Raw genomic sequence first — 26,937 nt, forward strand, 5'->3', positions numbered from 1 at the left:
TAATGTGAAAATGTTTCAAATTTGTCAAGCTTGTGTGGGCATGGCAGGGATGTGCGCTTCTATAGATTTATTTTAAAGCCTGTCTTCCAAGAGTCAGGGATGTGGCTCAACAGTCAAGGCTTGCCTAGCCTGCCTAAGCTCTGGGTTCGATTCCTAGTACCATAAGAAAAAAAGCTTCTTATCTTCATTATGGTACTTTGTGCCTGTATTCCCAGCATTTAGGAGCCTGAGACACACTTTGAAGGCTGTGCTGGTCTATGTGCCAGCCTGGGCACATGCATGCGCATGCACACACACACACACACACACACACACACACACACTCATATATACACACAGTAGGCAGCGTGTCACTCTCAAATCCACATATATATGTATGTATATATATATATATACATATATATATATATACACACATATACAAACACATACAAAAATCTGACTTGTGAAACTTTCAAGTAAATGCTTTAGTCCTGTTGAAAGGTTTTCTATTTAAAATTGAATGAGTTTTCTAAAACTATACTGAGAAGGAAGTAAATATTCTAGACTTAGCCCTGTGATCAGTTTCATTGGCCATGTGATCAATTTCATTTTAAAAAGTGACTTTTTGATTTTTGAGACTTCATTCATGGGTTTCATCTTATATAAAATTTTATTTTTGGTTTGTTTGTTTTGTTGTTCTTTTTTTTTTTTTTTTAAAGATGAACTTTTAATTGGTACTGGTTTATAGTCCATGGTCATCATGGTGGGAAGCATGGCGGCACACAGAGAGACATGGTACTGGAGAGTAGTTGAGAGTTCCATATTCAGAGCAGCAAGACAACAGGGAGAGAGGGTGACACTGGACCTGGCTTGATCATCTGAAATCCCAAAGCCCACCCCCAGTGACACACTTCCTCCAACAAGGCCACACCTGCTTCAACAAGGCCACACTTCCCAGCAGTGGATATGTTTATGTATATAGGAATTATGTAGATAAGAAAGACTTAATTTGTATAGTTCTGAGTATCAAGTCCTTCCTCATAGTAGACAGCTAGTCTACCATTGAATTACATCCTAGCTTGAAAGAACTTTTTAACAAGTATGGGTAAATGTGGATAGGGGGATAACTTAAGTGGCAAAGTTCCTGCTAGGGAAGCCTAAGGGACTAAATTCAGATCCACAGTACTGACATAAAAGCTGGGCAAGGCTGTGCACACCTATTATTCCAGTACTGGGGAGGCTGAGGCAGAAAGATCCTTTGGATTCACTGAGCAACCAATCTAGAACAAATCTGCAGGCGGCGCAGTGAGAGAGCCTACCTACCAAAATAAGTTGCAGAATGATCGAGGAAGGCACGTGACATCAATCTTTTGCCTTCATACATACACAAAAATCATTATGACCAAATTAAGTATAATTTGTTGAGGCAGTGAGAGTATTGGTCTTTCTTTCAAGAATTTCCTTTATGCTCCTATTAATAGGTGACTGCCCAATAATTTCAAAAATAGCTTTTAAGATATTCTTTTTTTAATGTTTTCTTTATTATTTATTATGTATACAGTATTCTGTCTACATGTACACCTGAGAGGCCAGAAGAGGGCATCAGATCTCATTATAGATGGCTGTGAGCCAACATGTGGTTGCTGGGAATTGAACTCAGGACCTTTGGAAGAACAGGCAGTACTCTTAACTGCTGAGCCATCCCTCCAGCCCCATAAGATATTCTTTAAGACATATAAGGAAATGCTTAACATCCTTAACCATCAGAGAAATACAAATCAGAACAACTCTGAGATTCCATCTTATACCTGTAAGAATGGCCAAGATAAAAAACACTGATGACAACTTATGCTGGAGAGGTTGTGGTGTAAAGGGAACACTCCTGCTTTGCTGGTGGGAGTGCAAGCTGGTACAACCCCCTTTGGATAGCAGTATGGGGATTTCTTAGAAAAATTAGGAACCAACCTTAACAAGACCCAGCAATACCACTTTTGGGTATATATCTAATGGATGCTCAATCGTTCCACAAAGATATATGCTCAACTATGTTCCTAGCAGCATTGTTTGTCATAGCCAAAACCTTGAAATACCTAAATGCTCCTTGATCGAAGAATGGATAAGAATATTGTGGTACCTTTACACAATGGAGTACTACACAGCAGAAAAAAATGACATCTTGAATTTTGCAGGCAAATGGATGGATCTAGAAAACATCATCTCAACTGAGGTAACGCAGACCCAGAAAGACAAATATAATATGTATTCACTCATAAGTGGATTTTAGACATAAATCAAAGAACCCCCCCCCCACACACACAATTTACAATCCTAGAGAACCTAGACAACAATGAGGACCCTTAGAGAGACATAACTGGATCTAATCTATATGGGAAGTAGGAAAAGACAAGATCTCCTGAGTAAATTGGGAGCCTGGGACCATGGAGAAGGTAGAAGGGGAAGAGAATGAAAGGGAGGGGAGCAGAAAAAAATATAGCTCAATAAAAACAATAATAACAGAAAAAGCTATTCTTGAAATTCATGAATAAGTTGAGAAGGGCATTTGATGCTATTTTCCTTAGTGAAATTGTTTCAATACTTATTGTAACTTCTACTTAATTATTCATACAACTATATTACTTTTTGATCCTTTTAAATCATAGTTTTCTTTGAATTTCATAAGGTAAGGTATTCGACTTGTGGATCCCTGTTTCTTGTGAATTCTGTTCTAAACCTCCAGTGCACTGCCTAAACTTCAAACTCCGATTATACACATATGACTTTTTGTTTTTGTTCTGCATTCTTAAGATCAGAAACTTGGCTTCTGCAAGTTAATTCATCAGTAATTCAGTCTAAGCTTTTGGTGCTTATGCCAAATGATCTTATTTATTTGTTAAAGGTTAAAGCAATAATTGCTGTGTGCTTCACACAACTTATTTCATTTGATCTCTTCAGAAAAGAGAAAATGAGGACATCACTCTTTTGTTAGAGGAAGAAACTGAATCTCAGAGTCCAATGAAAAATCACAAGAGTATTAAGTGTGAGTTTGAGACCTTGGGTGTAGGAGTGTCCGACTTTGACCCTGAAGGGCTGCTGAGGCTCAGGGTGCCTTGGAGGCTGCTGTCTTCAGCACCTCATCTGACTTACACACTCAGTTCTTGGTTTTTGTCTGCTGTTTCCTTCTAGTTCAGATCAGGTAGTGTTTCTCAGGAGTACAGTCAGTTACTTCCCTTTCCATTGCAGTTTACAGCCTTTTCAAGAGAACCCTGCCTCACTCATTATGGTCTTCGTCACCTAGATTGTTTGTACAGATAGGAACTCTCAGTTTGTTAGTAGATATCAAGACCTATGAATTTGTTGACTCAGAAAGAATCACATTAGAGTCATGTATTGAAATTCTAGGAAATATTTCTTCAAGAAAATTGGCACAAGATTCTAGAAATGTCACTATTTACAACCACGGTGTTTCTCAGCAGTTCTTAATTTTGGTTTATTGGTATCTGCCCCAGTTTTTATAGAAATCACTTAAAACTTTTAATATATTCTAAAAATTTTGATGTTATGTAGGACAATTTTAGAATTTATTCTGATTCCCATAGAATTTGAGAGGCCTTTAATATACATTCTTATGTTAACAAAACAGTTTCAAATTATTAGCATATTCCTTCACAGTGAGAGTACTTGGTTGTTATGAGTTCTAGATACTTTAAAAATTTATTTCACATCTTGAAATCAGTATAATTAATAATGTTGGCCATATCAGTTGTGCAACTGTTTAAATACATAGATACTGGTATAATAAAAATTGGAAGTCTAAATATTAGAATTACCACTTTATTCATAGCTCAGTTGTGGTGCCATGTTGTTTGTGATTCTAAGAAATAAAGCTTGTCTGAAAATCAGAGTGCGTAGCTAGCCACTAATTAGCCATAAAGGCTAAGCAGTGGTGGCACCATCTTTAATCCCAGCACTTGGGAGACAGAGGCAGATGGATCTCTGTGAGTTCGAGGCCACCGTGAGATTGATTCAGTGTAAAAGAGAAACAGAACCAGGAGGTGATGGCTCTCCCCTTTAATCCCAGTACTTGAGAGTCAAATGCCTTTAGTGCCAGTGCTAGGGAGGTGGGGACAGGAAAGGATATGGCTGGGAGGAGAGAGGAATATAAGGCAGGAAGAAACAGGAGCTCAGCCCATTCAGTCTGAGGATTCTTGGGGACAGGAACTTGCTCACTTCAGTCAAGTCACTCTGTTGGCTGGCTCCCTAATACTTCTCTGATCTTCCAGCATTTGCCCCGATATTGACTCTGGGTTTTTATTATTAAGACCACTACACTCTGTAACAACTACCTGAAATATATACTTACTGAAAGTCTTAGTAGTCAAGAAAGATTTGTAGTTGGGAGCAACTCACTCTGTGCTACAGCAGTACAGCTAATTCCACTGCCTCTATTTATTTCAGAAGTTTACTGTCTGAGAGCTGGAAAGATGGGTCAAGAGTGTTCTTGCAGAGCACCCAAGTACAGATCACAGGACCTGCTTCAAGCAGCTCTCAACTTCCTGAAACGCTAGCTCAGGGGAACCTCTGGGGTCACCTCAAATGCACAAATACAAACTATAATAGTAAAATTTTCAGCTCACAATATTTATGCTGATTAGAGTCCCAATGACTAGCACCTGATAAAAGTGCACTTGTGTCGAAGTATGGGTTTCAGGCTTTAAGGAAACTACAAAATTTGGGAGAAATTTTAGAAGCATTTCTTTCTGAAATATAAAATTAATAAACTACTTTTACATTAAACATTGTATTAGATTAAAATAACATAATGGTATTATAAATGAATATTTTATATGACTCTTACACATTGTTTATGTGTGTGTTTATTATTTTTATGGGTATGTGTGTATGCTTCTGTGAGATTATGCGCACCAAGTGTGTGCAGGAGCCCATGGAGGCCAAGAGGGCATTGGATCTCCTGGAACTGGAGTTGACAATGGTTGTGAGCTACTGTATTGGTGCTGGGAATTCAACACAGGTTCTCTGCAAGAGAAGTAAGTGCTATTAACTACTGAGCATTCCTCATGACCCTTGAAGACTTTTGGCGGAATCATTTTATGAGACATTGCTCGAGCAGTGGTAGCCAGTTTTATTTAGGACTGCTTGTCAGACACGTGGCTGTATTTACACATGCAGCTGGGGATTTCTGTGTTCACATTCTACCAGCATGTATCATACTGTCCAGCCCAGTGAGGAGTTAAGGAATTGGAAGCTATTTGTACTATGCATTAGAGATATCTTGGGGCCTTTTATTTCTCTATGAGGATATGAAATCCAGTGTTTTTAGCTGTGTATTCTGTTTCTTGCAGTTGCTGGTGAAGGTAAGGAGCTCAGATATTTCTCTACCTTTGGAGCATCAAGAAACGGGGGGTTCTCCATCAAAGCAGCAAATGAGACCTGTTATTTCTGTGACTTCGGCTTTGAAAGAAGTGGGCCTGGTAAATTTCATAAAATTTAGAGTTCCTCAAAGACTACAGATCAATTTAAGCGAAAATGAATTTAATGGATTACATTGGTTTCTAATGCCTCCTTGTTGTTTCCTAGAGTAAAAAGATTGTCTTCTGGATTTTTTTTTTTTTGGCTTCCTCTGAATTTTGGAACTTTTCTGCCCATAGATTTTTATCTAGGACTCAGTTATAGATAAATATGCCTTGAACACTCTGCTTTTGAAGATTCCCTATATACAGAGCTAATCAATTTCAGATCCAAAGTGTTTGAGAAATAAAGTCATGTTTTTTGCTGATGTGCTTACCCAGGCCAGTACTGATGGCCTCTGTAGTGCTGATGTTCATGCTGTTAAACCGTATCACAACTGTTTTCATAGCATATCTGTCTGTTAGGTTTTGTAACTAATTTAGAGACAGTTCGTGGTATGTGCAGGATATCATATGCTATATGCACTTAACCATTTTAAATATGAGAATTGAGCACCTGTGGATTTTGGCAAGGGAGCAGAGAGATCTTAGAACCAGTGTCTCACAGATGCATGCGTATAGAAAGGGCATTGTGTTGAAATGACTCTCTGATAAACTAGTAAGATGGCTCTGTGGGGAAAGGAGCTTGCCACGATGTCTGGCGATCAGAGTTTGATCCCTGAGACTGACCCACATGGTAGAAGGAGTGAACAACTCCTACAAGTTTTCTTCTGACTTCCATGTGCATGTAATTGTAGCAGCAGCAGCAAACATACACACACACACTAATTAAATGTAGTAAAAACATTTGAAAGCAATATACTGAAAATAATGTGGCAAACAGTTTTGTACCCTAACCCTCATGATTGGCAAATTTTTAAAGAATAATATCTCTTATAGTCCTTAAAGTAAATAACTATAGAAATGAACTCTACACCTATTTGAAATTTTGTAACATGGGAAGTGATGTTCAATGTAATTCATTTTTTTTTTACCTTCTACTTCTGTCTCTGTATGCTAGCTATATAGATAATAAAACAAACAAAAATATGCGAACAAGCAAAAGTTTAAACTTGTAAGTGTGCACCAGGTTACCTGTCTAAAAAGACCGTTCTGGATGAAAGGAATGGCTCCGAATGTGGAGTGACTCCCTGGGTTAAACTGCTCTGAACACAGTCTGCTGAGTCCTACAACCTAGGAACCTCTGTTTTCCTTTCCCAGTAGCTACTGTCTGTGACTTGTATTTGTTGAAATTCTTTAGATGTTTTTCATACTGCAGAGATTATTGGTTACTACAGAGATTTTCTGCAGCCTTTGTGCTTATCTTGAAAATAAGGCAGAGTATAACGCTCTATGTCCCTGTTCAGAGCTTCGTGTAAGAATCTGTTCTCCCAGTAGTTTTTATCTCTTTCTGATAATGACTTTGCATGTGCCGCATTGTTTACAACTTTAGATTCCTTGTGTGGTTTCCTTCCTGGTACCCAGTTTCACATCTCCAGTACCTGTCATCTCTGACTGCTTTCCTGGGTAAAATCCTCCTTGTCTCATTTACATGTGTTACTGTAATTCTGATCACTATGCTCTTATGTTTTTCAAGTCTTAGAAATCTGTGGTAATCATGTGACTAAATCGTTTTTCTTATTGTTGTGTTTATAGAAACTGCTCATTTAAAACTTTGAAGATTATTTAGTCACACTGTTATAGCCTTCATAATAACTAATCTTTTTCTTTTAATATATTCTTAAATATTAAGTTTTTAAGAATATCTTTATACTAATCAGAAGAAAAGTTAAGAATCTGTTTTTACTTCTTTCCATAGATAAGAAAGCTACTTGTTAATTGTGTTTAATGCTTTGTCTTAATGTGTATGTAACAAATTTGTTTTCAAAATAACACAGCTTCTCCTGAATTCCTTTATCTACCAACACAATCCCTGGGACTAAGACTTTAGCTCAGGTGCTAAAACACTTGCATGAGGCATTCAGTCCCCAGGATCCTTTTTTTTTTTTTTTTTTTTTTTTTGGTTTTTCTAGACAGGGTTTCTCTATGGTTTTGGAGCCTGTCCTGGAACTAGCTCATTTTAAGACGTAATTATTTTATGCATTTGGGTGTTTTGCCTGCAGATATCTCTGTGCACAGTGTGTATGCCTGGTGCCCCAAGAGGCCTGAAGAGGGTGTTAAGTTCTTTAGAATTGGAGTAACAGTTGGTTGTGAGCCACCTTGTGGGTTCTGGGAATCATACCCAGGTCCTCTGCAGGAGTAGCAAATACTCTTAACCACTGATCCATATCTCTAGTCTGAAGAACCATATTTTTTTAAAAGCAAAACATGACAACCCTTTTCCTAACTCTAATAAACAAAGTATATGAATTTCTTTTCATGCCTGTCATTGACTTTAAATTATCAAAAGTTAGATACCAAAGAAGACAGAGATAATTGTTAGCAGTCACCCACAAACATGACAAATAACTGAGAATTCACACACACACACACACACACACACAAACACACATTTAACTTATTAACTGATTGATAATGTTTAAATGTTCATCATTATTTATAATGACAGAAGCCGTGTTAACATTTCACAGCAATGAGAAAAGTTCACAGGGGTTAAATTTCAGTTAAATGAAAAACTGAAAGTAACAAAAATATCAACTGTTTCAGAGTCCTAAAATGGTTTTCTCTTACTCTTCAACCGTCTTGTGTTTAAAGGATGGAAATTTAACTGAAACCCAAGAAACTTCAGAAGAAATGCAAAAGAGCAGCAATGCTGTTTCAGTAAGTACAGTTTTCAGAGACTCTGTCAGGCTCTTATTTAATGATATGCTCACTAAAGTGTAACTATTTCAGAGCAAGCGAGAAATACTGCGTAGGCTAAATGAGAATCTTAAAGCTCAGGAAGATGAAAAGGAGAATCACCATCACTCAGATTCTTGTGAGGTCGCTGGCCACAAGGATGCCAAGGAGTATGAGAAAGAAAATGCCATTTCCTCTGATCGCAAGAAGTGGGAGGTCGGAGGTCAGCTTGTGATTCCTCTGGATGAAGTGACACATCCTTCTCTGCCTCTGAAAGTATGTATGAACATGTCCATGTCCTGTCTTGGGTTAGCACTCACGTAAACTTGTGTCCTGGCCATCCTAAGGAACCAGCATGTGGATGGGTTAAGAGAGGTAGAAGAAGTCTGTGCAACTCCCTCATGGGCATATGAAGTATCTTTCAGTACAATATAAAGACATGAAAAGTGGTTTGGTTTTTACAGTAGCAAAAATTCTTCTGTAAGAGTGTAGTGAGAGGAGAACTAAAGAAATGTATTTAAATTGTACTGTTTGAACCCTTTACACCATGTCAACCTGTTACATTCTTTGTTCTTGTTGTAGTGAAAGGGGTTCCTGGTGGGTGACACAGTGTCTCAGTATGTATCCAGCACTGTCCTTGAACTCATGGTCTTCTTTTCTCTGTCTTCTCAGTGCTTAAGTTACAGATATGTGTTTCCCAGCTTCCCCACTTTTGGTTTTATGAGATAATCACTCATTGTATAAATACCAAGCTGGTCTTGAATTCATAATCCTCTTGCCTCTGCCCTCTGAATGCTGAGTACATGCCCAACTCTACCAGTAGTTTCTAATGAAAACAAGAGCAGTGAAAGCTCAGAAGAGCCCCTTAGACCTTAGGAGGAGTTCAGGAGGTTTAACTAGAAAGAATTCCTAAGCACCCACTGTGTTCTCACAGGAATCACGGCCTTCATTGTCTCCTTACCATCTTCCCACAGGAATCTTGGCCTTCATTGTCTCCTTACCATCTTGTCACAGGAATCACGGCCTTCATTGTCTCCTTACTGTCTTCCCACAGGAATCACGGCCTTCATTGTCTCCTTACCATCTTCCCACAGGAAACATGGCCTTCATTTTGTTCCCCTGTACATGCATGACTTTTTTGGTGTGATTGCTATGACATTTTATCTCTTTATTTTTCAGAAATTTGGTATGATTTTATGTGTATGGGTGTTTTGCCCACATGTGTGTCTGTGCACCATGTGCATGCTTTGTGCCACAGAAACCCGAAGATGTCAAATCCCCTAGAACAGGGTACCATTGTGAACTGCCATGTGTGTGCTCTTCTGCTGAACTACCTCTCCAGCCTATCGATTATTATTCCTCGTTATGTTTAGTTTTGAATAGTATGATTGTGAAGTATCTTAGTGTACTTTTCTTCCTGTTTCCTCTCCTTGGACTTAGGAAATTCTTCAATATATAGACTTAAATCTTTTGTCAAATTTGGAAAACTTCACCAAACATTAGTTTTTATTTGACATAATTTCTTTATTGATTCTTTGGAAGTTTCAAGTCATGAAACTTAATTCTACTCACCTCCCAGTCCCCCCATATCTTCCCCTCACCCCTGCAGTACCCCCCCAAAGAAAAACATTTTTAAAAATCAAAATAAAACAAGCAAACGTAAACAAAATAAAACAAAACAAAAAACCCTCTTCACTCCCCCATCATTCCCACCTCTCTAGCACCCCTTTATTCATTCTGGTGGCATTAGGATCTGCAGGTGTCACCCGGTTACCCTTTTGTCCAGTCAGCTTTCCTAGCCGATGTGCATTGCAAGAGTCATTGGTCTGATCCACTGGATTCTCACTGAAGCTCCTCTGGGATCCTGTAGATATCCCACAGGACCAGTCCTTTCATGAGTGCCGGCAGGTCCCAGATGGAGTAGATGTTAGGGTGGGTCAGTCTACTAGGGCCTCTCCCGTCAGGTGAGGGGGCAGAGCCAGCTCCCCTATGCCCAGGCCATCAGGCCCAGTTCTTCCTCGTGGGTGGGGCTAACTCTTTCTTAAGTGTCCAAACATTTTTTAAATATTCTTTCTCCTTTCCAGTTTCAGGCTAATAAAGAGACCCTGTTTCTAAACAACAGCAACAACACACCAAATTGGATAGCAGTACGTGAGAAGCAGTAGCCAAGGCTGTCCTTGGGTTTCACATGCAGTGCACACACGCACACTAACATGCACATGCAGAAGGGTTAGGGATATATAGAACAGAAGAAGAATATGGTTTAGCTCAAAAGGATAAGCAGAATATTTCTGAAAGATAGATGAAAAATTGAGGACTATATTTTATCAATGTTTATCCTAGGAGAGGCATTGTGAGCTTGAGGAAATTAGTGTCATAACTATACCAAAGGAATAAAATCCATTTTAAAGGTAAATGGAAGGCAAGGAAGTACAAAAAGTATATCTGTTTTATAGGAAGTGAAATGGAACGGGTGGATGGTGTTACTAGATAGGGATGTAAAGACATTGTAACCTAAAGAGATTTGAAATTAAATTTTAGTTTTGTTTTGTTTCTCGAGACAGGGTTTCTCTGTATAACAGCCCTATATGTCCTGGAACTAGCTCTTTTAGACCAGGCTAGGCTGGCCTCGAACTCACAGAAATCCACCTGCCTCTGCCTCCCGAGTACTGGGATTAAAGGCTATGTCATCATCACCTGCCTTGAAATTAATTTTCACCAATTATGAGGAAAAAATCTATCATGTCACTATGCTGTCTTCAAGCTGTTGATTTCCATTACAGCTAGAATACAGCCCATAGCCCTTCATGATCGGGGACTCGGCTCACCCTCTTAGTTCTTCATGGCACTGTGTCCGTTTCCTTTGCCCCTCACTGTGAATGGCTCACCTATCGATGTGCCGCACTCTTTGTCTCCACAACTCCTCAGGATTTTTAGATGATACTTACTCCCTGCTGTCTGATTCTGAGAGCTCTCTTCATAACATACTTTTAAAGACATGTTCGTTTTTTATTCTAATTCTTCTCCTGTCCTTGCTTACCTTACTTTTTCTTATCAGTGAACAAAACTACTCAGTCACGGAAGACCTTCATATTGGTAAATTCAACAGCCTGATTTTATAGTTCTCTGTATAATCAGATACATATGTCTTTTTCTTCCCTTAATGAATAATAAACCTCATTCATTTAAGTTTTTATTTAGAATTTAAAGTAATGAGTTTTTTGTGGGAGTTTCATAATTTATTTTCATTGATAATCAGATGTTTTTTTTTTCCCTTAAGTATGTTGTTTCCTTTTAACATATAAGCTTTTTAGCTAAGCTTGTCTGACATGTACCACATGTTCTGGGCTTTCTGTGTGTGTGTCACTCAAATTTTATACAGGAAAATAGTTAATAAATAAATAAAAGGACACACAACTCCTGTTGTGAAACGTCTGAGGTGGGAGACTATAGCCGACTTGGCTTCTGGAGCAGAGGTTCTCAACCTGTGGTTCTCAGCCTGTGGTTCTGAAGCAGAAGTTCTCAACCTGTGGTTCTGGAGCAGAGGTTCTCAATCTGTGGTTCGAGGCCCCTTTGTGGCCTTGAGAAAACACAGATACTTACATTATGATTCAAAATTACATTTATGAATTAGCAACAAAAATAATTTTATGATTTGGGGTCACCACACCATGAGGTACTGTATGAAAAGGCTCCACGCAGCATTAGGAAGGTTGAGAAGCACTGCTCTGGAGTAATAATAGACCACTGCCACTGTGTAAGGTCAGTAGCGGGCCAGGGTGAGAAATACATAAGCTTCCTGGAAAGGGTTATATAGACCTGTCTGGCATGGAACCCATTGAGTTCCTGCTTCAGAACTTCTAAGTCCTAGGGTTCCAGGTGTATATATCACCATGCTCAGCTTCTCTTATTTCTTAAGAATCTGGGAAGACTGATCACAAATAAACCAAAAACACAAGAACTGGGTGATCAGTTCTGCTTCTTCTTTAGGCCTGGAACAGTACTTTCCTAAAACATGAAGGGCAATCCTTCCTGTTACCAGGTACTTGCTGACATTAGCTTGTTTATCTTTCTGAGTACATTCAGATATATGTGCTTATCCATGTTTGTGTGTATATATAGATTAAATAAAGATATATTTATTTAATGTATACACGTGTATGTCTATACACATATATGCACATATATCCATATATGTGTGAAGGGGCGTGTTCATATATAATTCTCCCTTTATATTGCCTTATTGATTATATGCAGTTTTATTTGCATTGTTCTAGATTTTATTTTTAAGTGTATTTTATGGACCTTTACTACTACTACATTAAAATTCTCTTTATGTTTGTATATCTCATTGTGTTATATCTAAATTCCTAGAATTTCATTATGAGAAATTTCAAACATGTAGAAGAATTTAATAATTTTGCAGTAGGTGTTATAATCATCCATTTACCTTCTACCATTAGTGCTGTCCATTGTATCTATCCTGTACTCATCAGTCTTATTTCTGACATGACTCAGAGTCAACCGCAGACATTGGTATACTTTCCTGTGCTTCACAGCATAGAGTCACCGTCAGAATTCAGTATTTATTTAGTTTTTCTCCTTTTATGTTATTTTAAGGATAATGATTTGTACATTTGCTGAGTTCCAGCAAATGCGTGGACGTATTTAACATTAATTACTAATAATAGATAGCGCATTACCATCACCCCAAGAAGTGTCACAGCCCTTCCTCAATCAGACTTTGACTTTTGTCTCCCAGAGACTCTTTGTCTGAAATTTCCCCACCTTATATTAGTTATTCTGTTTCTAGAATGCCATGAAGCCAGCCATGTAAGTTTTGTGTTCTTTTGTTTCTGGCTTCTTTGACATATGCTTTTTGAGAGGCATCTGTATTGTGAGCTTTAATTTTTTCTTTTAAAGATTTTTTTCATTTTGATTTGGTTTTGGTTTTTAGTTTTTTGAGTCAGGGTTTCTCTGTAGCTTTGGGGCTTGTTCTGGACCTAGCTCTTATAGACTAGGCTGGCCTTGAACTTACAGAGATCCACCTGTGCCTGCCTACTGAGTGCTGGGATTAAAGGTGTGTGCCAACCAACTCTTTTAAAGAATGTTTTATTGGTATAGTCATTTTTATATTCTTTTGCTCAATGTTAGATTGAGATATCTATCCCTTTCCCGCATTCAAACTGTTTATACATTTACATTTAGTGTGTGTTTGCTTTTTCAGTCCACTCCTAACACCTAATACTTTTATACTATTTGCATTCTACACAATTTAACTGTACCACCTTGCTTTATCTGTGATTTTTTCTCTATTTCCTCTTGCTTTCTTAGAGTTCATTACTCTGATAACTCACTATTTGATTTAGAGTCCACAGTATATACTTTTATGAACTCTATTTTCAAATGACTTCAGTGCTTAACCTATATATAGCAAGCAGCATTATAACAGTCTTGCACTTTCTTCCTTCCTACCTTTGTGCTAGGATTGGGATGGGTGAGGTAATTGCTTTGCTTATATTTTTGCTATAAAATTCATAATCTAGTTATTAGTTCTTAGGGACACGTAAGCAGTAAGTGAAATGGTCCTATGTGTCTGCTTTGTGTTTACATTTTTAGTGCTCTCTACCGTCTGGCTCTGTTTCCTCTGCGTGTTGGCTTCCCTTTAAGAATTGCTATGCTTTAATATCACTAATGATCGGTTCCTTCAACTTGTATATGTCTGCAAAAGTTTACTATGCCTGCCTTCACAAATATTTGTTAAGAGCTATGGAATTAGCTGATACTTTTTTCTATTCTACTTTAACAATATTTCTCCACTGCTTGCAGCGGGAAGTCTTCTGTAACAGTCAGTCTCAGCGGTTCCTCTGGATGTCATTGTCCTCTGGCTGCTGCTCTGGCTTTTTCTCAAAGCCCTGGTTTCAGTGAGCGTGGTGGTGACATTCCTTGTTATCACATCCTTTTGCTAGTGTTCTTGGACTTGTGAGTCATAACTGTCACTTGTATTGGAAAATTCTTTGCCATTATTTTTCCTGTGTTCTTTTGGACTTCTCTCCTACAAGTCCAGCACCAATCTTTTTTCCCCTCCTCCTTTTGGTAGAGGAGGTTCTAGTCCAGAGTCTCTTCATGCTGGGCAAGTACTCTGCAACTGAGCTGCACACCAGCCCAGCTTCCCTTATTTTGTCCCTCCCATGGTCAGTCTTCTTTAGTTGAACCCAAGGGAGCCCAGCTATAATAATCACTACAAATGTCCTTCCCCAGTGAGTAATCTCATCATCTCTGTCATTTGGACATTGGTTTTGGTTGGTAGACCATATTATACTTGATTATTTTTGCTTAGGGACAAAACACTGAATTATAATTTGTGGAAGTTTATGTAGTTTTTATATTTCTATAACTACTCTTGACCTTTGTTCTGGGATACACTTTGGTTAGTTATGAGTATCTTGATCCTTTTAGGCCTTCTTCTTAAGTTCTGTGAAGTGGAATCAAGCAGTGTTTAGTTTATGGTTAATCTTCCCCTTTTACTGAGTCCACAACCTTTCTGAACAATCTGCCTAATGGCTTGTGAACTACAGGCTGGTGGAGATAGGAACTGGTTCTGGTCTTTGTAAACTCCAGGTCTTCCTCCTTCACTTCTGTTGGGTGCTCTCCTCTCGAGACTGCAGTCGTTTCCTTGCATGTGCTGTGCAGACTGGTGCTCAAGTAGTGACGTGCGCAGCTTTGTGAGACCTGACTTCTCTCTGTACGTCAGATGCGAGCCATTTTCTTCCCGCAGACTCAGGTTCCATCTCTTCAGCTCAGACTGGCTACAAATCCTGCCAGTTTTTCTCCCCATGGTTTTTTTAAGTGGGCATTCCATTTCCATTGTTCCAGAAATTTTCTTTTCTGTTGTATTTCTTGACCCTTCTTATCAGATACCAAGTAACCTTAAGTTCCAAGTCTTTTTCCTGTTGTTTCTTTTAATCTATACTGTTTTAACCACTTTTTTTTTTTTTTTTTTTTTTTTTTTTTGCCAGCGATTCTAGATTTTGGTAGCTCTGTAACAAAGGTTTTTCAGCATTAGTGCTTGAAACCCTAAGCACTGGGCTTGGTGTTTTTGCAGAAATATTGTTTCCAGATTTAAAGCTTATAACAACCTTTTCAAATTAAAAATTTATTATAACGAACTTGTAAATAAAAAACATCACATAGAAAAATTAGCCAGGCCCAAACTCTATACATCTCAACTAACTTCTTTAGAACAGCCATTCTAAAATTGGGGAACTTCACATTGGATCTTACGCTCCACTTATCAGCTATGTTTGTTTATACTTATCCACTAGAAAAAAAATTCATTACAAATATAAAACTAGGAAAACAGATTTAGATCCTCGTTCATGATTCTTGAATCTTTTACCTTAGCTATGCTTTTGAACCTTAGGTCCGTCATGCTAATTGTGTTGGTGGTACAAAACTGAGTATTACTTGCTGATTTGCATGAGCCTTTATACCTTGGACTCCTTTTGCTGTTCCCCTTTATGCTGCATCCTGAGTCCTAAAGCATCTTTCAGCTGGTGTCTTGGTCAGGGTTCTATAGACGGACAGACCTCTAGAGAGAATCTTTATTACAAGAGGGTTTATTAGATTGGTTTACACGACACACTTAGAGTCTTCCAAAGATGGCCATCTCACACCTGTGCCCTGTGAGCTGCCTTTCAGCTGATTCCAGGTCCAGTTGACAACCGAGATTAAACATCATAGTTTTTCTAAAGTCACCTTGTGTAGGCTACAGTTATACGGCCATATTAACATATACCATGTAGTATATCATGTGTATTACTCTTAAGTGTATAAATCTTATTTTTATTTTATGTGTGTGGGTGTTTTGCCTGAATGTACTGTATGTCTGAGAATCTTTTGGTAGCTGGTGTCTGCAGAGGTTAGAAGAAAACATCACATTCACTGGAGATCTGAAGCTAGAGTTACAGATGCTTGTGAATCGCTGTATAGGTGCTGGGGAATGAACCTAAGTTCTTTGGGTGGGTAACTAGTGCTCTTAATTGTTGAGCCATTTCCCTAGTCCCTGTGCTCATGTTTTATTACCAGATATTCTGATGACTCGAGACTATTATTTTTTGCCTTTCTAAATTTTATTTAAATTATTTTATCCAGGATTATTTGTAGAAAAGAAGTATTAGTTGTCTGCTTATGATATAAACTCAAAGGCAAAGTTTTCTTAGACTGTTTTTTACCTTTTAGCCCATATTTTTATTTATCTTGTGATTTATTTTTATATTAGCTTTTAGCATGAAACGGTTGGTTGGATAGTAGAAATTAAAGCTGCCAAACAATGAATTATTCTACCTTTGAGAATTGTTTCTCTATATTTCTTTTCTCACAGAACATACCGTAGGAGAGGTAATTAAGTTAGATTCTAATGGCTCTCCAAGAAAAGTCTGGGGGAAAAGCCCTACAGATTCTGTCCTGAAGATACTAGGAGAAGCTGAACTCTAACCCCAGACAGAACTACTAGAAAACACAGCTTTTAAAAGTGGTAAGCACAAGAAGTAGTATTATAAAAATTAATGTGTTAAGGTGTTTCCATTTTCTTGTGTGGAATTAGTCTACCTGTCCACCTTCAGGGGGTTGGTTGTTCTAAATAGTAATGGTTTCTGCCCTTGTCAGACCTGGATGAAATCTAAAGAATAGGAAATCTGGATGAGGGAGGTGGAAAAGTCCAAGCATGTTTTCCATTAGGGAAAATGTTGAAACAGTTTATTAAGATTCATGGTGTATTTGTGAAGAGATTCGGGAGTTAAATTGAGTAGAAAAAAATGTCTGTAAGTATGTGTGACATCATTCTGGAACTGAGATGGAGTGCTGACACAGACAGGAGGGAAGACATTCTGGATTCCTGAGTCTTAGGTGTTTGGGTGTTAGAGTATCACCTGAGGAAAAGCAACTGTGTATACAGAAGCCTTCCCAGTGGACAGCTTGTTCACAAGACAGAGAGTGGATGAACAGTGTCCAGACATGAACAGTGCCTAGGCATGCACGTTACCTTTTGCATTTTTTTCTGTTGCTCCTCGAGATTGAGCATGAACTCATAGCTGAAGCATATGAAAAGTTGACTTAGGACATAGGATCCTGACATATTCTGTAGGAGTCAGCTAGAATCTGAGAAATAGACTGTGGAAAGAGCCTGTGTACATTCCTAACAGGCTAAAGTTAGCTCTTACGAAAGGTGAATCTCCTTGTCGTAGGTCATGAACAGTGTCCTCACTGACTTGCCATTGAAAAGTCTTACCACTTTAACATCACCACACGCAGACACAAGTACCTGCAGGGACACTTTGACTATCGGGATCCAAACCATCAAAAGAGATCATTAAAATTGAGGTCACTTCACAACAATGTCTATTGTTCTCCAATCATGTCAAGCAGGCATGTGTAGAAATTGAATGAATTCAGGGTTTTCCAGTTGAGTACAGTGAAGTGTGTTCAACAAGCTGAGAGTGTATGCAAAGGAATAATTCTAATGATGACTTTTATAAGGATGTCAATGGGGATGGACAATGGGGAAAGAATGTTAGAACCAGTCATTAAACGTACTTGCAAAATCAAACTTTTTTGAGATTATAATATTTCATGCTCCCTTTTTTCTAACCCTCTCGATATACCCTCCTCTCTCTGCTTCAAATCCATGAAAAACGAAATTTTTACTGAGCTAGAATAGTGCCAGGCATGATGGTCCATGCCTTTAATCCCAGCACTTGGGAAGCAGAGGCAGGCAGATCTCTGAGTTCAAAGCCAGCATGATCTACATAGGGAATCCAAGCCAGCAAGGGCTACATGGTGAGACCCTGATTCAAAAAAGCTATATTAGAGGGAGATGAATAAAAAACACCACTAAAAATTAGATATGGGAATTCCTAAAATTGGAACTTTTAAGGAGCCATAATTTATAATGTTTCTAATATATGATTTATTAAAAAGCTGAGTTAGTGAGGTAGTTCAGTGAACTGTGAGATTTACATATTAGCAGGATTATTTATTGTATATATAAAATCATCCACCTATGACAACATTGATTTGGGGGAGTTGGGGCACTGGCTTGTAAACAGTCACACAGGAATGAGGAGAGTCAATGACTACAGTCAGTTGTTTTATGATCAATCTTTTCCTGGAAACAGCCACAGTGTGCAGAGTTTGTAGCAAACTAGAAGTAAATATCATATGAAAAACTACATGTGAAAAACGAAGCTATATGAAAACAAATAGCTTTTAAAAGTTGGTTAGTAATTTTAAAATTCAATTCTGATACAGGTGTATTAATTTTTCCCCAAAAGGAAGAATTCAAATTGTGTTATCCACCTTGAAGGTCATTATGAAATGAAATTTGGCTGCCACATTTTCTTAACTCATTAGTTTCTAGTGTGTAAAAGAGCTTCACCTGATGCAACAATCTAGGGTTTGTTTTTGGTTTTTTTGGCTCTAAATATCATTGCAAGTAACTTCAAAACCTCTTGAGAGCAGTAGACTTTTCGTTGTTTTGCTTCTACAGAGATTTATCCTGAAGGCGAAAACTACAAGCCCTTAATTGTTGGAGAAGAGAAACCAGAATGTACTTCAAAAGAAATAAATCCATCAGGTACTGTTGATTCTGTTGAAACAGAAAGCCCAAAGTTTAGTGAGGTGCCTCCACCAACGTCAGAAGGAAATGTGGAAGGTATGTTGTAATGCATTTAAATGAGCTAAATTTTAATTAGTATTGAATCATTGAAGAAATTGTCAAAATTTGTGTGTAGGTTTGAGTAATTCATCTCAAATTAGGCTCACTAATTTTAGTAACTATCTCCCCCCCCCCCCCCCCCCCCGTTTTTGGTTTTGAAGACCAAGAGTTTTCAAGGGTTGCGTTAGGAGGGTCGGGCTGGTCTCCTAGAGTGCAGAGTCCCGCTCTCGCTGCTGGTGAGAGCTACGGGCATATAGGACCATGCGTCCTAGTTACTGACCATTCTATCCCATTATTTTATGGATCAGGGTTGAGTCAAGACTGGGATTGTGATTTTCCTAGTACATTGTCTTTGCCTAAGAGGCCAAGCGATGTGATACTCAGCTGTCAGTGAGACGACGTGATCATTTTTCTGCCGTCTTGGAAGGTAAACCTCAGAAGCCGAGTGTGACAGGCCCCTCTCTGTGTTTTGAGGAACCTCAGTCACATTCTGTATTCTTCCTACCTTTCAAAATAAAGCTTTTATTATTTTATGAACATGGGGGTTTACCTGTTTGTATGTCTGGTGCCTGCCTAAGCCAGAAGATGATGATGCAGCTGAAGTCTGAGATGATCGTGAGTCACCACGTGGGTGCTGGGAATTGCACTTGGGTCCTTGGGAAAACACCCAGTGCTCTTCACAGTCGAGCAGTCTCTCCAGCACCTGTTTTTCATAGCTTCTATGATTTTATTCTCTGATGACCTGGAGGTTCCGATGTGGGGGAAATAGGATTCACCTCTGAGAGGAGAAGGTCTTAAAGAACCTACAGCCATCTCAGGTGCTACATTAAAAGCTGTGTATGGTGTGTATGGTTTTTTGTTAGTTTGATTGATTTTTTTTTTTTTTTTTTTTTTTTTTTTGCTGTGTGTGTTCTTTAAAGTTAACCAGAGAACTGAACTGGGACCATTAGCACTTCTATTGGTCAGAGCTGTCACAAACCCAGAGTGTGCCCAAGGTAGGGAGCTAGGCCTGCCTCTCAAAGGGAAGAGCATTAAAGAATCTGCAACCATCTTTAACCTACCAGCCTGCTCATTAACTAAAAATACTACATTCTTTCCACAATAATATTGATATTTTAGTGTCAAAAAATTGCCATGGGTTTTTTCTGAGCTAAATAAACTTCTTTATGATGCTTTGACTTCCAGATACCAACCAGAGGCTGCCAGTTTCCTAAACATTCAGTCGTGAATAGGAATAGCATCACTTCCATTGTGCTCATTAGATAAGGAGACTGTCAGAGACTGTGTCCCATGCAGCATGTTCACCACAGTAACCCATTGCGTTCACAGAGCATAGTTAGTCATGTGGTACAGAATGATGTCTCTTCCTCAAAAGATGTGTATGTTGGCCTCATGAATGGCATTAATTTCCTTCTAAGAAAAGGCCGGAAAGTCAGCCTTTGTTCTATATCATGCTGAAAATACATGAAGAAAAAGGCTGTCAGTGTACCTGGAGGAAAACCTTTCTCCAGAACTGACTGTGCTGGGATCCTGATGCTAGATTCTCTTGACTGCTGAAATGAAGAGAAATAAATTTCTCTTCAAGTCACCAGTCTGATACTTTATCATAGTATCCCAAACAAGGTAGTATGTTGTACCCTTCTTAAAAATTAATAATAAAATATTTAAAAGATAAAATTAACCAGCAGGATGAGTGTGCATATAGTAGAGAGTTTATAGCCTAGTTTTGAGGTTGGCAAGCTTCACTTTTCCTACAGAGTTGTGGAGTAAATATTTTAGGCTTTATGGAAACCATGGTCACAAATTGAGTTTAGAGGATAGAATGTTAGTTTTGATAGAGCTGAAGATCACTAGGGAATTGTTAAATAGTGAACCTACCCCTTTAAGAAGCTGATCTCTCTAAGAAGTCCATCCCACAGCCTGGAAAAACCAGGCCTTGCTCCCCTCAGCTCTTTCTCTGGGACATAGAGTTAAGAAGCTATCTGTGCTGTGGATCTACCACCCCTGATTTATAGTGCTACACTGTAGCTGGCTCCTTCGTGCTCCCTGTCAGTGGGCTGTGTTGAACAAAATCATGTGATATGGAGCTTCATACCAGCCCCTGGAAGGATATAAAGGTCATATATTTTCCTGTGTTTGTAGAATTTCTCTAAAATTGATCCCCTCCCATCATTCTGTCCATGACAGCTGTCTCTCTGGTTCTTTAAGCTGTGCCTCTTACTAAAACTCCTTTGTGGGTTCTAAGGGAAAGCTCTCCTCCATCAGGCCTTCTCCTTCCTGTTGTCTGTTAGAGGGCACTGTCCTGCCTCAGAGTGACTGCGTCTCTGTTATCTTAAGGCCGATAAAACTCTCCCAAAGGAAAACTTGTGTCAGCTTCTTTCTAGAAACAACCAACCCATTGCCACCTCCTTTTCTCCCTCCATTTAACAAGAACAGAATTACACATTAAAAGACAAAATAAAAAGGTTCTTCTATCTTAGTACATACCTTGTATGGATGACCCAAACATTCATGTGAGCAACAGATCAAAATTAGTATTTGCATGTCTCTTGTCTTTCACAATAGGGCAAATCATTAGAAATTTGAAAATAGATAAGAAAAGCATATCTGAAGTCCATGAAAAAATGTGCATGGTGTTGAATTAAGGAAGAAAGTATATGATCTCAGACAGGAAAAATAGAAGTCTCAGTGGGACTGAAGAGAGGACTCAGCAGCAAAGCACTTGCTGCACAGTTATGCAGACCGGAGTGTGAATCCCAGCACCCCATGTCTGCCATTCTGCAAGCACTCATAACTTCAGCTCGAAGGGATCGGGCTCTTTTCTAGCCTCTACATATATTTACACATACCTTGCATATGTGCATACATTCATGCAGACATATACATGCACATATAAATGGACAAATAGACTCTCTTTAAAGATGGCCAGAAAAATAGTTTCCTAGCTATTAATTATTTGAGGGTATAAGAAAATTGATTTAGCATACTTCAGTTTTCTCAACTCCATTGTAAAAGTCCAGGTAATCATATTGGTTTTCTTTTGTGGTTGTTGGAAGATTTCCAAGATTAAAGTTTCTTTACTAAATATTAATAATACAGTCTATTTTCTCATACTTGTAACAACAGGTATCTTTAGTCTTTAGTTTTGATTCCTTTATGCTGATTTACATATTGCTGTAGTTTTAATAAGGCTTATATCTTTTTTCTTTTTCTTTTTTCTTTTTTTTTTTTTTTTTTTTTTTTGAGGCAGGGTGTCTCTGTAGCTTTGGAGCCTGTCCTGGAACTAGCTCTTGTAGACCAGGCTGGCCTCGAACTCATAGAGATCCGCCTGCCTCTGCCTCCCGAGTGCTGGGATTAAAGACGTGCACCACCACCGCCCGGCATATACCTTACATAATAATGAATATTGTGCACAGTACTCAAGTATTTTTGTTATACCAAAAAAAAATGAAAGGCCTAGTCTTTCATTTTAGGAATGACTGTGCTACAGAACTAGCCCAGAAAGCTTTAAACAGTTGATTTTCTTGAGTTAAACTAACTGAAATAATAACTTACAGAAAGTTAGTCAGCCCATTCTCAGCAAACTTTACTCTGACATCTCCTGATCTTGCTTTGCAGAACCTGATGATTTGGAGACAGAAGTTCTCCAAGAGCCAAGTAGCACAGACACAGATGGGAGTTTGCCACGTGCTGTTAATGATGTGTGGATTAGTGAGGAAGAAGAAGCTAAGGAAACTGAGTATGTTGTCTTTTTCTTTACTTTTCAAAGCCAGGTCCCTTTGGTAAGCTCTTTAATAAGTAATGCTGTATTAACTAATGTTGTAGTTTAATAACTTCATATTGTAGTACCCCCTATAAAGTAATTTGATTTCTTAATAGATATTAGCATGGGACAGAAATAAAAAACTATATGAAGATAAGCAGTAAATGTCTTGCCAGCCTTTATTCCCATTCAACCAATTTCTGATTTTTCTCTGCAGATAATTTTTATTATATATAAACAAAATACATAGTCTTTTCAAATACAGTTGCTAATATATACAATGCTTATTAAAACCTTTTCAGTTTTTTAATATGTGTTTGTGTGTCTTTGAAAGTGTATGCTCACATGTGTGTGCACAGATAAAATATGGAGGCAGGAAGCCACACTGAATCCCCTGGCGCTGGACCTGTAGTTTTTATGAGCTGATCCGTGTGTGTGCTGGGATCCAAACGCTGGTCCTTATGAAAGAACAGTCAGTGCTCCCTCTTAACCACTGAGCAAACTCCATGCTCACTTTGTTTATAAAGTCGGTAGTCAGCAGTTAAAAAGGGCTTACTGCTCTTGCGGACCTGGGATTGGCTCCCAGCACATACATGCCAACTCATAGACCCTGTAACTCTAGTTTCAGGGTATCTGATTCCTCTTCCCTCCTTCAAGGATTCCTGTGCACATGTGATGTACACACACATACACATACATATAGAACAAATACTTTTTTAAAAAGTTTGTAGTCTGGGAAATTTTCTCACATTAATTGAAAGTTCTCTATTTTATATTCTATTATATGGATATAAGAAAACTCAATAACTTACTACTTGATGAATATTCATGCTATGTATTGTGATGCTGCAATGAATAATGTTTTACATAAAATATTTTTGCAAAATCAGGTGGTTTTTTGAAGCAGAGATGTGATATTTAGATGAATTGCATTTGTAATTTAGTCATTCTTTAGAGTTTTGACCAATGTAAACTTTCAGAATGAATGAATATTAACTAATGATTAGTGATTGGTAAGAGTTTCACTTTGCTCAAAGTAGAAAACACTGTACTTAAAGAGGAAGTATTATATTAAGATTAGAAAATCATTTGGACAGGGGAGTTCAGGATGCTAGTAGATGTGGATTTCATTTTCTTTATATAAAAGGGCTTTTATTTCTAATAAAACTGCGTGGTATTTATTTTGTTTGGTTTGTCTGTCTGTGGCAGGTTGGAAGATAAGGTTGTTGAGCAGCAGAGTGAGGTTTGTGAAGGCAGCATTCCAGGGAATGTGGAGCAGTCTCGTGAGAATCATATAGGCAAGTGCCACTGTAGGAGTCTAACTCTTTCTGGACGGCTTCTTAACACCAGCCTGTCTCATTTGGGCACCATTATAAGTCGTCATTATTCTATTTTAAAATAGGCCTTGAAACTAGGAACCTGTACTAGCTGGCCCGGGATTGTGGTAATATAAGCAGTTAACTTTTTGGTAAGTTGTATTGTTGAAAATGAAAAGAATTTGCTGCTAAAACAAAGCAATATACCAAAGACACTGAGTAAACTGGTATCTTTTTAAAATACTGTTGTTCAAAATATAACACAATATAAACAATTTTTCTCCTCTATGAAAACGAACAGAAAAATTGATTTTCTAAACTGTATTTTTACATTTCTTTAGATTTCTTTATTTTAAAACTTCTAATATAATAAAGATATATATGAAATTAAAATGTTATGTCTCCTTAATGGTTATTTTTAAGATAGTATACAGTATACTTATATGTATACTTTGATTTTGTTTTCCTGGTATGAGTTTTTTTTAATTCATTTTTAATTAAAAAATATTTTATATGGCTGAGTGTTTTGTCTGCATATAAGTAGTATTTGTTCCACATTTGGTCATGGTAACCACAGAAGCCAGAAGAGTATAGCAGGTCAGATTCTCTGGAACTGAAGTTAAAGATGGTTGCGAGCTGCTATGGGAGGTCCTAGGAGCCACACCCAGGGCTCCTGCAAGAACAGCAAGTGTTTTAGCACCAAGCCATCTCTGCAGATCTTAGGATGGGATGCGTGTTAAATATTATATGATACTTGCTGATATTTTTAGAATTTTAAGTGCTATTCTATAAATTTATGATATAATCTCTTTTTATTCCACAGAGCCTGCAGTAGATGATTCTCAGCAGTCCAGATGTGACATAGAGAAGTCAGTACCGCCAGAACCATTCTTCCAGAAAGTGGCTCAGTCTGAGTACTTGAGCGTAGTTCAGTCAGAACCAGTTTCACTCCGATCTCGCTCTGATTCACCACCAAAAACTAAAACCAAGAACTCCTTACTGATTGGGCTTTCAACTGGTCTATTTGATGCAAACAACCCAAAGGTAAGTGTGGTCTCATTTGGATGATGCTGTCTCTCCACTGATAGCATTGCCCGATGGCCAGTACTGGCTTTTAATTGATTCAAAACCCAAACAAGTACAAACAAAAGCAACAGAATGTCCCGACTTTACTGGATATTGGCTAAGGCTCTTTTTAGTGGTGCTAACAAATAGCTTTGGAGCTCTGGTTCTCTCTCAGTAAATATCCTACTTGGGGAATAAAACAGAGTTTATAGCAGGCACTCCGAGTTGCTCGTCTGAGGAATTGTTTTCTCAGCTACCATTCAATGTTACCACACATCAGGTCCCACAGCAAATGCCAATACCTCCAGCCAAAGGATGTGGCTGTTTCGGCAACCTTGATGTTCCTGTGATTCTGTTGAGACGGGCCAGAGGAGAGGTGTAAGTCCTTTCCTGATAGTTCCTTGGACTCCTGCACACCACTCTGGCTCTTGTGGTTTTCACTCTTTTATGGGCAGCTTCATTCTACAAGTAGGACTGTGTGGTGCAGAGTGGATACAGCTTCCATCTGGATTCTCTTAGCTCCTCCGCCTGCTTCCCTGCAGAGCTCTCCTCTGGATTTGTAAATTCATTTGCCTACTTTACTTATATGTAATTTTACATATGTATACCTACCAAAATATGTCATGTATATTGTTTGTGTAGCTCTTTTTATTGTGTATATTGCAATATTACAGATATTGTTTTGATTGTTTTGATATTATTAACAATAAGTATAACTTAAAGTCTCTTTTCCCATTAATTGTTGTTAGCATGCATATATATATATATATATATATATATATATATATATATATATTCCTTAACATAGCCTGCCCAGTCTTGTCTGCTACTTGTATGTATGTTTCAGGGCTAACCTCATGGTATTGAATCACCAGTTGATGTGCTGCTCCCTGGTGAAGACTGCTTGTCTCACTCTCAGTATTCCTTAGTTGCCTGTAGTTTTTTTGTGTAAGACTGAGGCCTAATAGGCCTTTCCTTCTGCTTTGGCATCTCTGTTATTGTTGTTCTTATTCAGCTCATGCTTTAGCAGTCTTACTGCTAAGACATGGGTGTAACTCCTGACATTATTACTAAGAGATGCTATCTTATAGCAAACTCCCTGATCCTCTGGCTCGTACACCTTCCTGTTCCTTCTTCTGCAATGTTCTCTGAGCATTAGCTGAGGGTTGTTTGGTAGGTGTATCCATTGGGGCAGGACTCCATAACTCTGCACTTTTGCTTGTTGTTTTCTGTGTTGGTCTCATTCTATTGCAAAGAGAAGCTTTCTTGGTAAAAAGTAAGGACTGCACTTACACTCTTAGAGTATAAAGATAAACATTTAGAATATACTTAAGGATTATCCTGGTTTAGTAAAGTGGAGAATGTAGGTTCTTCTCCAAGATCCATGACTTCCCTAGCCATGGTTAATTGGCTAGGTTTCCAGTGCCAGGTGTGATTTTCCTCTTGTTTTTTTTTTTCCATAGAACAGACTAGTTGCTAAAATTTACTGCATATTGGTTAAAATATTTCAATTTATAAAATAATTTAACTCTGTATACAAGGGGATACATAATTTCTGTGACATCAGAAACTGCAGGTATAAACTCAATTATAGTTATGCTTTCTCATCAGAATTTCTTGAACTGCCAGTACCCAAATAACAACAGAGACTTACTGTTAAATATGTAACCTTGGCATTTGTCCGAGGTTTGTTTTGATCTAGATACTTACATCTTAAATTAATCTGTTTCTATTAATCTATGTTGTGCCATGTGGCTTTTATGTATCTTCCATTCTGTATGTCCAACATGTTCCAGGTCTCACTGGCACCTAAATTCTTCCACCATACCTTTC

General features: G+C 38.2%; 2 protein-coding genes across 2 annotated transcripts in view; both read left to right on the forward strand.

Moving 5' to 3' along the window:
- Nek1 (NIMA related kinase 1) overlaps positions 1-26,937 on the forward strand; it is a 554,120-nt gene that overhangs the window by 305,494 nt on the left and 221,689 nt on the right. The window lies entirely within an intron of this gene.
- LOC121462253 (serine/threonine-protein kinase Nek1-like) overlaps positions 1-26,937 on the forward strand; it is a 127,851-nt gene that overhangs the window by 55,800 nt on the left and 45,114 nt on the right. Inside the window, 9 exon segments of the mRNA XM_041673755.1 lie at positions 5,343-5,471; positions 8,163-8,228; positions 8,301-8,493; positions 8,496-8,522; positions 16,630-16,782; positions 18,793-18,957; positions 22,579-22,699; positions 23,933-24,021; positions 24,863-25,083. Of these exon segments, the coding sequence (XP_041529689.1) occupies positions 5,343-5,471; positions 8,163-8,228; positions 8,301-8,493; positions 8,496-8,522; positions 16,630-16,782; positions 18,793-18,957; positions 22,579-22,699; positions 23,933-24,021; positions 24,863-25,083 (1,164 nt within the window).

Source organism: Microtus oregoni, unplaced genomic scaffold, assembly GCF_018167655.1.
Source record: "Microtus oregoni isolate MIOR12 unplaced genomic scaffold, Mior012 000024F_ref0000369, whole genome shotgun sequence".
NCBI classification, from domain to species: domain Eukaryota; kingdom Metazoa; phylum Chordata; class Mammalia; order Rodentia; family Cricetidae; genus Microtus; species Microtus oregoni.